General features: G+C 62.1%; 1 protein-coding gene across 2 annotated transcripts in view; it reads left to right on the top strand.

The window, feature by feature from the left end:
* The first annotated feature begins 5,455 nt into the window (after window positions 1–5,455).
* The window catches only part of KCNIP2 (potassium voltage-gated channel interacting protein 2), a 45,888-nt gene continuing 38,691 nt past the window's right edge, over window positions 5,456–12,652 (top strand). For both annotated transcript variants that reach the window (XM_075026955.1, XM_075026957.1), the window contains exon 1: window positions 5,456–5,528. In XM_075026955.1, coding sequence (XP_074883056.1) covers window positions 5,456–5,528 — 73 coding nt within the window. The remainder of the gene's footprint in view (window positions 5,529–12,652) is intronic.

Consider the following 12,652-nt stretch of genomic DNA (forward strand, 5'->3'; position numbering starts at 1 on the left):
AGCAGGAGGACACGTGTCCGCGGCACGGACTCGCTCATGACAGAGACGCACACCCATTTCACAGCAGGCCTGAACTACTTGAAAGGGCCCCTGGTGTGGCATCCAGCATGGTGTAAGTGAAGGTTGGAAATAGTATCTTGTTCTCTTTAAATAAAAGCTGAGCCCACAGGCACTGAGCACACAAACACGAGATGCTTTATAACGCTGGGAGGGCTCCTGAGGCTTGGGGTACCTCCTGAATCCAGGAATGTTCCAGTCCAGTCTCCCCTCTCTAAAACAAGTGCTTTTCTTCACACAGATTTTGCATCTGTTATGCAGAAGTGGCAGAGAAATATTCGGGGTGGGCACGGAGCCCCCCGCAGCCTGCCCCACAGTGGGGCTGTGCCAGGGAGTTCCCTCCTTGCTGGAAGCATGGGCAGAGGCAGGTGACTGGCTTTCGAGGATGCTGAGTGTGATGCAAAGTCCTTTCTCCCTCCTGCACATCCAGATTTCTCCCACCTGCTGGTTTGCATTTGACAAAGGAGGTTCCCTTTCTCCTGCATCATTCCTGCTTGCAAGGCTCACCCAGCAGCTTGCAGGCATCTGTTCCTCCTCTAGCTTTGCGAGATTTTCAGCAGCTGAAATTCCACACACACCCCCCGCAATGAGCCGAAGCTCTCAGCGGCTCCCACCTACCTGTGTGTCTCTGCAGGGGGGTTGCAGAGATGGGAGTTGTCCTCCCCTGTCTGCCCCAGCTGCCTGTGTCCTGGGTGATGCTCTGCTGGGGCATCACCTCCCCAGGACCTGCTGCTCTGCTGTAGCTGCTCCCCCAGTCCTCAGGCCTGCAGAGACCAAGGGACTCATCTAGGTCTCATGCCACCCAGATCCATTTCCTCTGCGGATGTACTCAATATTGTGGTTTATTCCTGAGTGAGGCCATTTGCCCTGCCTGGAGCTCCCCCCCGCAGCCACTTGCATAGCCACGAGCATCCCTCCTCCAGGCTGGGGGGCTGCGTGGGTCCTGGGAGGGGAATAGCCCCTGGTGCTGAGCTGTTCATCTCTGTCTAAGGCTGCTGTTTGCTGGCATTTTTGCAAGGAGTGAGGCTGGATTAAGGAACTCCCGTTTCTGCCCTCTGCTCCTGGAACCGGCCCCTGGGTGCTGCATCCCATGTCCCAGCCCAGGAGGTGCCCAGGAGCCCTCTCTGCTGTGGGAGCAGAGCTGTCCCTCACTGCCAAGTGTAAATGTGAGCCCAGAGGCACCAGGCGACCGCAGCCAAATAAGATTAATGGCATCTGATGAGAGCACATCCCGAGGACTGCTATTGATGACCATGGCTTTAAAATACTGTTAACAGTGGATAAAGCACCATGATTTAGAGCACTTGGCAATTACATCTCTGTTTGAAATTTCCTAAAGATAGGATCAGACTCCCAAGTCCTGCTCTCTGCATTTCCGATAGAATTAATAAGAATGGAGATATGCAATTAGACAACGCGCAGGCTGGTAGGGCAGATCGATGCCTTGTGGTTGTCTAATGAAGTGTTAAATTGCGTCTTTCCCTCTCCCAGTCCCCTTATAACAGCCGCAGCAGGCTGTTTGCAGAGGGCTTGCAGGGCTCGTCCCTGGAGGGGGAGAGCTCCCCACACCCCTCTACCCCAGCCCGGTGGGGTGCAGACCCCAGTGCTCCCGCCGCCTTTCCAGGCTCTTCTTGCTTCTGTGGATGGGAGCAGTTTGGGATCATCTTGGGCTTTGTGTCGAGCCTGGGGTTTTCAGCAGGGCTGCGTGGGGACATGCATCATCAGCAGCTAAGAGCAGGCTGCTTCCCCCAGAGCCCGAGGGTCCCCAGAGGGGAGCTGGAGGCGTGGATGAGCCAAAGGGATCGGCCCCATATTGCAGGGTGGGTGTCCTGGAGAGGAACAGGGATGGTTGTGAGTGGGCTCAGCTTGGCCCAGCCTGGGTCTGGACGAGGCTGGAGGCAGCCTGGCACAGCTCTGCCTGCAGCGGGGCTTGGCATCCAGTGGTCCGGGCAGCACTGGAGCGTCCCCAAACTTGTCCCCTTCCCCGGTTACTCCTGACGAGGCTGCGCTGGCTGCATGCTGACCTGGGGACAAACAAGCCCCCTGGACAGCGTGGCCCCGTGCACACCGCCTGGCCCCTCTCGTCCCGGCTCAGAGCCGTTCCTGGCTGTAGCTCTGCTGCCTGGGGAGCAGCGTTAATCCCGTGCAGATGTCCTTTATTGAAGCGCCGCTGCCGCTGACAGGGTGATGGATGGGCCACTTAGGGAACGTGCCTCGCGCCTAGGCTGATGTGAACGGGTGATTTCCATCACGGCGAGAGTGGATGGGTGGTCCCGGGGACACCCTGCCTCCAAGAGACACACAGCACGGGGTGCGCCTCGGTGTGCAGCACCCCTCGTGCCCCCAGCTTACCTCCTTCTTGTCACCCGCCCCCCTGTTCTCCATCCCCATCCCACCCCGCTGCTGTCTGTGCCAAGCCGTGGGGCTGGTTTACGTGGCCCTGTTTCCCCTGTGGCTCTCTGCTGCTCTCCCAGAGACGAGTTTGGGGACCTGGATGCTTCCACAGGACCCCTGCCCACCCCAGCAGGCCGGATCTGGACACCCGCCTGTCTTCCACACTTCCCTGGCCCTGGGAATCAGGGTATGGGCTTCACGGCGAGCTGTGCCCCATTTGCTGTGGAGCCTATGCCACTTCTTGGCTAGCTGGGGCATGACCCTCCCTCCCAGTTACCCCTTGTAACTGGGACCTGGGCTCACAGAAGCTGCCGGAGCTCTTCCCATCCTCTGGAAACAGTTAATCCAGCAGTGCCTGCAGCAGCACAGACCACCAGCCCTGCCTGCGGATGGCTCCTGCCTGCCTCGGACCTGCTGATTGCTTTTGTGGTGGACACGGCCAGGGGCAGCGGGGCTGTGCAAGGCACGAGAGCGTTGATTAAAGCCCCGGACACCGCTTAGGTGATTTTCCTCATCCTGGGCCAGCCTTTCTGCATCTGCTGCACGTCCCGGTAAGACGTGCTGCAAAGGATGCTCTGTACTCCAGGGTGACTTTGCCGCCATGCCTGTCCCCGGCCAGACGTGACTACCAAGGTGTCCCTGCACCCAGCGCACACACAGCAGGGTCCCTGCCAGGTCTGGGCAGGTGGGCAGGGACTGGACCTGTTCCCGTTCCCGCAGCACAAAGGCAGTGGCAGCCGGCAGTGGGCTGCTCCCACCCTGGCGTCCTGCAGACCCGTGGCTCCCAGCGCTCGGAGGAACATTTAGGGGAGGATGTTGCATTTTTCCCAAGCAGAGAAAGGCTCAAAGGCTGAGAATCCTGGCAGGATGCCCAGCCCTTGTGTTTGCTAAGGAAAGGAGCTGTGGCCAGCAAGGAAGCAAGCTGCATCGCCCGTTTTCTACACTGCGGGGGCATGGGCTCTGTCAGCCTGGCCCTGGGGCTGCCCCATCCTACCCCGTGGTACCCACCAACCCACCCAGCTTTCCCCCCTCTCCCCAGTCTGGCAAAACATCTCTCGCTTGCCTGCAGGAACAAGAGCACTTAGCTGGGATAAAAATAGCCATGTTTGCCTCCCAATGGACCAGGGATGGCAGAAGGTGAAAACTTCCCCCGTGCAGCTCTGCTGGGCCCACCACATCTGCAGTGGGATGAACCCATAGGATGCTGGAGATGGGGCGAGTGAGCCTGGGCACCGTTCACACAGCCCTCCTGACCGAGGCTACCTCCCTGGGACACCGCTGGTGCCCAGGGGCTGCTGAGAAGATGTGGCTGAGGATGCGATGGAGAGGATGGAGGAAGGAGGACGGGGAGGGAGAGGAGCAGCAGGATGGACAAGCCCAGCAGCACAGGGTGTCCCCAGGCTGGCTGGGCTCTGGCTAAGCAGAGGGGGCATTGCCAGGGCTGTCCCATGAGTTTCTCTCCAGCTGGGCTGCACACATGGGCTCTGTGGTGGTGGCCAGGCCCCGGGGAGGGCCGGGAGAGTGTGTTTAGTTCTCCGAGCATTTCTCCGCTGCGTTTTCCTCGCTAAATGGCTCTTATTTTTAGATCCAGGCAGTTGCTAAGCATCGCTGCCTCGCTAAGGCGGCTTCTTTCATGGCTTGACACCAAAGCACGCTGACAACACGCTGCCGCGTGAGCGTGGCCCTCCCTCCTCGCTGCTCTGGATTCCCTGTCTGCCCTGCAGCTCCCGTGGGCCGGGAGGGCCGGGCTGGGTGCAGGGATCGGGATGGGATGCTTTGCCTCCTCCCATAGCCCCTGCTCCCCTCTGTCTCTCTGTATAGATCAAAGGATGAAGGGAGGAGAGGTGGGAAACACTGGGAGCTGGGCAGCCCCCGAGATGTGCCCAGGACTTCTGGCACGGTGCAAACAGGCAGTGCGCGAGCAATGGCGTGACAAAAGCCCCTGGCTTTGCCCGTGGCAGGGACTCCCCAGTACAGTCCGCATCCCCTGGGATGGCATCGTGCACACATGGCAGCAAATAACCAGAGGCAGCAGCGGGACCTCCAGCCCTCGGTGCCAGATGTACAGGTGGGGCTGGGAGCTCCTCTCTTGGAAGCCCCCCCAAGGCGTGCTGCTGCTTCACCCTTTCCCTGGGGCTGCAGGAGATGGGGGGAGACATCCTGCTAAAGGCTCCAACCCTGCAATGGGAAACCCGTGCTCGGGGTGGGGGGCGGCGGGATGGGATCTGCTCCTGCACTTGTCTGCAGGCAGGCGGACCAGGGCCACCCTCCCCGCACCTCTGCTGCGTCTCTCGGCCGCTGCACATCCCCTCCGCCTCTGACCGATTTCCCATCCAGCTCCCCCCCCAGCAGGATGTGCAGCAGCCGCCCTGGACCGGGCAGGGCTGGGGTCCCTCTTCCTCGCTAGCTCCTGGGGGTCCCGAGGCGCAGCCCGGCTTGGGCACCGACACTCAGGGCTTGGGGAGCCCTCGCTCCCCCGCAGCAGGGTGGTGGGGGTCCGCGCTCCTTCTGCTACCCCGCGCCTTCTCCATCCCCGTTCCCTTCTCCGTCCCGGCGCGGTGCCCGACTCCCGGGGCTCACCCAAACCGCCGGAGAGCCCACCTCGGTGCAGCCCGGAGCAGCTCCCTCCCTGCCTCTAGCACCCCCCCCCCGCCGCCGCCGCCCCCGGCCGTGCCTCAGTTTCCCCGCCGCGGCGCGGCGCAGGGCGGCGGGGCCGGGCCGGCGGCTCCCGGGAGGAGGCGGGGAAGGACGGGAGGGAGGGGGCGGCCGTGCCCAGCCCCGGCGGCGGCGGCGGCGGCGGGGAACGGGGCGGCTGCGCGCTCCTGCCTGCCGTACCGAGCCGTACCGAGCCGAGCTCCCCGGCACGGCCGGCCCCTTCCTGCTGCCGCGGTGAGCGCCGCGGGCGGCGGGGCGGGGGGAGGCGGCCGGCGCGGGCCCCCCCTGCCCGGCGGCGGAGCCCGTGCGCCCCGTCGCGGTTCCCCCCGCCGCTCGGCGGGGCGGGAAGATGCGGAGCAAGGGCAGGAAGGAGAGCCTGTCCGACTCCCGCGACCTGGACGGCTCCTACGACCAGCTCACGGGTGAGTGCCGCCCGCCGGGGAAGGTGCAGCAGCCGCTCGGGACCACGGCGCGGGGGCGGCCCCGGGAACCCCCACCCGGCCCCGGGCACCCCGGCCCGCCCGCTTCCAGACCCAGCTGAGCCCCGGCTCCCTGCCCGCCCCGCTTCGCCGCACGCCTTAGCCCGGGGAAGGGGGGGGGGGGGGGCGGCCGCGACCCTGGCGCTGGAGCAGGGGGACAGTCCCGGGGCCGGGGGAGGGAATGCTCCGGGGGGGGGTTAGGGTCGGTCCCAGCCGGACGGAGGTTGCCCCGAGGCAGGTTTGCAGGGAAAAGGCCCCCACCGGGGGGTGGGTCGCTTAAAAGGCTTTTGGCCATCCCCCAAGCTCACCCTACCTCACCACTGCTCCCAAGCCCCTTGGGACGCCGGGGTTTGGTGCTGGGGTCTCTTCGCCATACCTCGGACGCCCCGCTGCACTCTAGGGTGGCCTGGCAGCACCCCGGCCGCAGGTTTCCCCGGGAACGGAGAGGCTCACCCCTGTCAGCAAACCCCAGCAGTGCCCCAGAGCTTGGTGTCTTCTCCACATGTCACCTGGTGTCCCCCAGAGTATCTCCAGAGATGCTCTGCCCCCGACGTGGGGTGGCTGTCAGACAGAGAGGCCAAATATGACCCAGCTGTGACCCTATTGCATCCTCCTCCATCCTTTGCCCCAGCAGGTGATTGCCTGGCATCCCACATCCCACCACAACATCCATCCATCCATCGCACCTCATCCCCCCCTGTCCGGTAGCCAAGCAGCTGGGCTGGACCTGGCGACACCCTTCCCTCTCCACTTGCTCTCCATGGATCAGGACAAATCCCATCCCCTTTCAGGGCCTCCGTCACAGCAGCTGTGAAATGGGACAGCACTTCCCACCTGTCTCCAGGGACCCACGACAGAGCCGAACCTGTCTGTAGCTGGTGGGGTTGGGTGCCCTCGTGCCGCAGGCACTGGGGTGTATACATACACAGGCGTCTCCCCTGAGTCCCAGTGATGCTTTTCCTGCCACAGTCTGGAGTGGATTTCAGGCTTTGCTCTGGGGTTTCGAGGAGGTGGTGGTAGCAGGGCAGGACCCCTGCTCTGCTTTCCTGAGCAGCCCCACGCGTGGGAAACGCTGCTTGCTGCCTGCCCAAACGTGCTGCAGAGAAGATATTTTTGAGCTGTGTAGGAACTTGGAACCCACACACAACTTTTGGTTTCTCCGGTAACTTTAAAATGTCCATATGGATTTAAATCAAACCGAGGTTAAAAATAAATTCCAGTCTCTCTGAGGCTGAGACCTTTTATGCCTGGGCTTACCTCCGAGCCAGCCGCGCAGCAGGAACCTGGGCAGAGGGGAGCTGTGCCGCTGTGCCGGCCCCTGCCCGTGGGGATGGGGCTGCTGGGAAGCCTCTGGGGAATAAGGCTGGAAACATCTGCCCCATTTCCCAGTGTGGGAAATGGAGGCCCTGGGAGAGCATGTCACTCATTTGCCATCGCTGTCAGGTCACTGACCTGCCAGGGCAGAGCTGGGGAGGGAGCTGGTCCCGGTGGCACCGATTTCCCCCGCGTTGGCTGAACGCGCCAAAGCCGTCCCTCCCTGTGGAGGGAAAGTTGTTTTTCTCCCAGAAAGAGTGTAGAAGTGATGCAGGCAGGAGGAGAGGGGATGCAGCCTTAGCTCTGGGGAGGCTTTAATAGCTCAAGCCCCTGCCTGTTAACCTGCCCTGGGCTCTCCCAGTTCCTTGGGGATGTGTTGAGGAACCAGGACCCCTCTGGGGCTGTAGCAAAGCCCAGCAGTGGAGCTGGCAGTGCCAGCGTGGGCTTAGTCTCTCCCTGCAGATGAGAGGGTCCCTGCCAGCACCCATTGTTTGGTGGCTCAGCCCTGCTTGGGGACATGCATGGGCAGTTTGGGGTGTTCCTGCAGCCTTGGGGACCTCCATCCATCAGGGTCCATCAGGGTCTGGTGGACATCTGCCATGCAAGAGCTGTTAACTGAGAGATTGTTTGATGTCAGGCGATGCGACAGCCCCACGGCAGCTCCAGCGATTGCTGGTGTACATGGGAACACCGGTCGGTCCTGCTGCCTCCCCATCACTCCCTAAAAACAGGGGTGGGTGCGATGAGACACCCATCTATGCATGTCCAGAGAAGGGTTAGCAATACCCCCTTCCAAAAGAAGGAGAAAGGCTAAGAGGAAGCAGGACCCGCAGCCATCCACAGGGTAGGAACCCCAGACACCTTCCCCAGAAGCACAATGATTTTTAAATTTCAAGAGCTGTTCAAAATGGGGGTGCAGTGACAGCCCCCCCCTCCCCGTGGCATCTCCAGCAGTGCCCAGCTGCCCCGGTCCCCAGCCAGAGCAGCCGCGGGCTGTGCCGGCGCGCGGCACGTGGATGTGTGTGTGAGAGGCGAGAGCGACCGAGTGAATGAAAGCTGCCTGAGTGTGAGCGGCAGGGAGAGCAGGCACCGGCTCCGTGTGCCGGGGGGACGAGGGCCGGCTGCGCTGGGGTGAGCTGGGACAGACCCTGCCCATGCCTGGGCCCAGTGCTGCAGTGTGGGGCAAGGGCAGGCACCAGCTGTGCCTGGCTGCTGAGCCTGGGGCTGGGCGCCCGCCTGGGTGTTAAGGAGAGAAATGTTTATGTTATGCCACTAGGAAATTAAACTGGTCCATTTCTGGGGTATTTAGATGACGCTAGCGAGAAATAAAAGCCATCCATAAATTACATTATTCCTCCAGCCCTCTAATGACACGAGCGATTAGTGTGCAAGCAGAGCCCAGAGCCAGTGTCTCGGGACTGCTCTGGACATGGCCCTCCGTGCGGAAGAAATGGGACCCTGGTGCCGCTTTGCCCTGAGGAACGCAGGTACCGCGTCCCCGGCCCCGAATCCTGGCGGCCCAAGAGGCGAGTGGGGCTCGGAGGCGGCTTTCCCTCCTGCCCGCTGCTCTGCAGGGGTGTGCGGGCAGCGGGGCTGCCCCAGTCCCAGCTGGGGAGCAGGGGTGGGTGGCCCGGTGCCCCATCTCACCCCACGGGACAAGCCCGTCCCAGCCATGCTGTGTCCTGCGAGCAGGACGGCAGGCGCCAGCGCAGGTCAACATCCAGGCTCTTTGGGGTGGGTCAAACCCCCTAGCTGCATTTTGGAAGGATGAGGGATTCACCTCTCTGGGTCTGTTGGTCTCCCAAAAAGGGGTTGGGAGGCTTACTTTTCATCCCTGCTTTTTCACCTCTGCTTTCTCCCTCCTGTTGTCAGGTTGGGGGGTCTCAAGCAACTGCTTTGCTCCACCCCAAAGGCAGCCGCAGCGTTTGCAGTGGGTGAGCAATTGCTATAGAGACCATCTGCAGAGCTTTGGGATCCTCCTGCCTCCCCAGGCATGACTGACGGATGGGGACTCCCTAACTCTTAGCACTTTCAGCAGCCCACCCAGTGAGATGAAAACCGTAGGTACCAGTGTAGCGTCAGCGCAGCATCTGGCTGAGCTCCCCTCCCTGCCTGGAGGGAGGGTGTTTTGGAGGCATCTCTCTCTGTGGCAGTAAGAAAGGAGAGATGGGGCAGAGCTGTCCCCCGCAAACACCCCATGGGAAGGATGGGTCAGTGGGGTTGGCGGGAGTACAGTGGGAGCTGGGGTCCGGTCCCTGCCGTAGGGTAAAGCTGAAGAACCGTGCCCCAGCGATGCGTCTGCTGCAGGCAGGTACCAGGTGATGGGCAGATCTAGGGCTGCGCCAGGAGCTTGTTCTGTTGCTGGCAAACCCGGCAGCTCCATCGTGGCCGCTCGCAGCCCGCACTCAGCCAGACGGGAGGAAAATCTCTGCAAGCTCGCCGTAGCGTAGTATTTCCACCTGCAAGGGGGATAATTTAATTCCCAGGGTGTGGAGGGGGTGTCAGTGCTAGCCTGTGCCAAATAATAGTGTGAGCAGGGGGAAGAGCTGGGATCTGCAGCCGGAGGATGGAGTGATGGGGCCGATGGGGTGGTGGTGAGGGCAGGAGGCAGGCAGGGGCCGGCTGGGCCCCAGCTGCGAGTGTGCGGGGCAGGTCGTGTGCCGTGGCTGCCTGCTGGGGTAGACCCTGGTGAGGGGGACTGCAACAGGGACTGTGCCCAAGACTGTGGCTGTGCCTCGCCCATGCCCAGAACAAAGCTCCTTCTCTTGCCTGGTTGCTTCCCCAAGCAGTACAGGGTGCATGGCCACCTGGCTCTGCCCTGCCCATGCGGGTCTGGCAGGGCCGGCTGCCTGCATCCCTGTGGCAAGCAGCATGCATGGTTCGTCCCCTTCTCCTAGAAGCAGCCCCTAGGAGAGGTGACACACACCGATGTCCTTCCCCTGGGGGTCTGGCCCATGGGAACCAAGTGTGCCGCCCATCCCCCTGCTCCCCCACTAACCTGCCTCTTCTGCACTGCCATTGCTGCCCCACATGAACCTCCCCCCGCTTGCTGCTTCTGCTCCCACTGCCCACGGCCTGACGGTAAGGCTGGGCTGGAAGCTGGGCTGACCCTCAAGCTAGGTCCCCAAGCTCCCCAGGAGGCCCCCAGTCAGGGTGGGGTATGGGGGGAAAAGGGGCTCCCACTCATGCGCTGGGGCAGGGAGCTCCCGTGGGGTCCCCTCTGTTCCAAAGCGCCCTGCCCTCGATGGATGCTGCACCTTCCTGGGGTGATGGGAGCGCTGCCTGACTCTGCCTCGTCTCTGTCTGCTGTCTTCTTCTCTCTGGCATCTGTACCCCTCCGCCTCTTCCCTCTTTGCTGTCCTGGCTTGTCTGCAGCCCTTCGATGCTGATGAATCCCCTCTCATGGGGTGTTGTGGCCTCTCTTGACCGGAGGCTGAGATCCTGGGGGTCCCTGCCAGCGAGGATGCTGCTCTGAGCCTGTGCCAGGGCAGAGCTACATATGGGGCGAGGGGCATGTGGGTGATGCTGCTGTGTACCGCTGCCTGCGGGCAGGTTGGATTTTGCAGGTGGAGAGGCCGGAGCCGAGGTTTTGGCAGGCGCTGCTGCATCCCTGCAGGCAGAGGCAGGTCGGAGCCCACAGGGAATTAGTGGCACAGGATTAATTGACAGGAAGTTCAGGGGTTTGGTTGGGGCGGTTAAACGGCTGATTTCTGCAGATGCCAATGCATAATTCATGGGCTGTCGCAACTTTGGCCAAGGTGTGCAGCTCCTGCTGCACAGGGCTGGCAATGCACGGGCAGGGAGGGGTTTGCTCTTTCACCATCTCTGTGTCTGGGCACAGAGAGGAGTTTTTCCCCACAGCTGGACAGCCAGAGGAGGTGTCCAGACTTGGTCGTGCTGCTTTCCTGCTGTGTGCTGTGCTGGGACCAGTTGCCCCCAGAGCTTTGGGATCCAGGACAGGAGAGGTTTGGGAGGGTGAGCAGAGCTGGTCACTGGAGCAGGCTCTGGTTTCCCCTGGGCCATACTGGGTCCATACGTCCCAGGTGGAGCAGAGCATCATGCCCTTGCCTTCCAGCTGGGGTATCAGGGGGTTGTGCCAGCCCCAAAGGACAGGAGAGACCCCATTAGTGGAGCTGCCCTCCCCCTCCCTCACTGGCTCTGCTTATTAATGGTGTTTTCATTAGGAGAAGTGGTTTGGTTTTGTTTAAGCCAAATTGCTGTGCTTGGGAGATGATAAATCCATCTGCTGGCAAACCGCTCTCCTGCCGCCGGGATGGATCCCAGCCCTGGGCTTTAATCGTGCTGCAGATGAATGAGCCTCTAGTGAAATGAATCTCCCTGCCATGCCCCACCGGGGGGGCTGAGCCGGGCGGGCTGCCTCCCTGGCACCACGGTGAGGGGCTCTGGCTTAGGGTGGGGGATCAAAATCCTCCACTAAGGGGTTGCGGAGCCCTGGGGGTGGTTATTGCCAAGCAAGTGAACTGCTGGGGCTGGTGCAAGCAGCTTTCCTGGGAGCAAAGGGCAAGAGGAGCCCCTTTTCAGGGGGCAAGGGCTGCGGGTGGGTGCAAGGGTTCTGTTCACCCCACTGTCTGCCAGGGTGTCTGCCAGCAGCTGGGGCTGGGTGGGTGCCATGCCATGCAGGTGAGCGGCAGGACAGTGCGTGGGACAGGGCTGGGGCTGGGATGCAGGGGATGGAGTGGCCCCGCTCTCAGCAATACCCTACCAAGCGGCTTTGCAAAGGGTATGTGGCAGCAGGGCTGTTCTGGGTGGAAGGCTCTTATCGGGGTCCTCCCATCCTCGAGCTGCTGTGGCTCTGGCTGTTTCTGCCTTTTAAGTAAATTTGTCTTCCAAATGAAGATGGGTGGTGCAGCTCCCCGGGAAGCGGTGTGGGTAATTAGCTTGTTTGGATACGGAGCCCTGCGGGAGGGGAGCTGGGGGCAGGATGGCTGCCGTGTTCAACAGGAGCTGGCGGGGATGGGGGACATGGGAGGCTGTCACCTTCACTGCCTCTGAATTTGGGTCTTTTTGAACGTTTCCTCTCCGGTCCAGCCAGAGCGAGACACCTACAGACACTTGTGGGCAGGGGTACTGTACGTGTGCGTGCCCACGCTCTCGCAGCATCGCCCTTCTCCCGCCTGTGCCTGATGGCAGCCCCCAGGGCTCAGCTCCATCTTGCTTTAGGTGACTCCAGCCCTGTTTTGGCAGGAGCCACCCTGCTTTTGAACCCGTTCAGTTGGGGATCCCTCCTGTTCAGGCAGCTGGCACCCTTCCCAACTCTGGGACGGTGTCAGCATCGCTGCTGGGGGCTCTGTGGTGTGGCAAGAGGGTCGGTGTCCCATCCATGCTGCTCCTGCTCACCCCTCCTGGGGACGTGGACCTGGGGACGTTGAGGTCCGGGGGACATACAAGCACATGCCCCAGCTCTGAGCACGGCTGCTGTGGTGCCCATCTGATTCCTGTGCCAGCTCCATCCCCACTGAGTGTTTTGGGGGCTGTGCCCTGTGCGAGGCGAGGGCACTGCATGCCCCTGCATGCAGACGAGCCCCTGGGCTGTACCTCGGACAAGCTGGTGGCTTCGTCCTGGACGGGAGGGAGTGGTGTGGGGCCTGGCTGACCCACAGAGAAGTCTGATGAGGACCACGCCACAGCAGCAGCGGTGCCCATGGGCAGGTAGGGGATGCTCAGAACCCTGAGGGCCGGTGCCAGGCTGGCAGTGGAGATGGATGGCTTCACCTGCAGCCCCTCTCCAGGGA

Source organism: Buteo buteo, chromosome 4 (genome assembly GCF_964188355.1).
Source record: "Buteo buteo chromosome 4, bButBut1.hap1.1, whole genome shotgun sequence".
Lineage (NCBI taxonomy): Eukaryota > Metazoa > Chordata > Aves > Accipitriformes > Accipitridae > Buteo > Buteo buteo.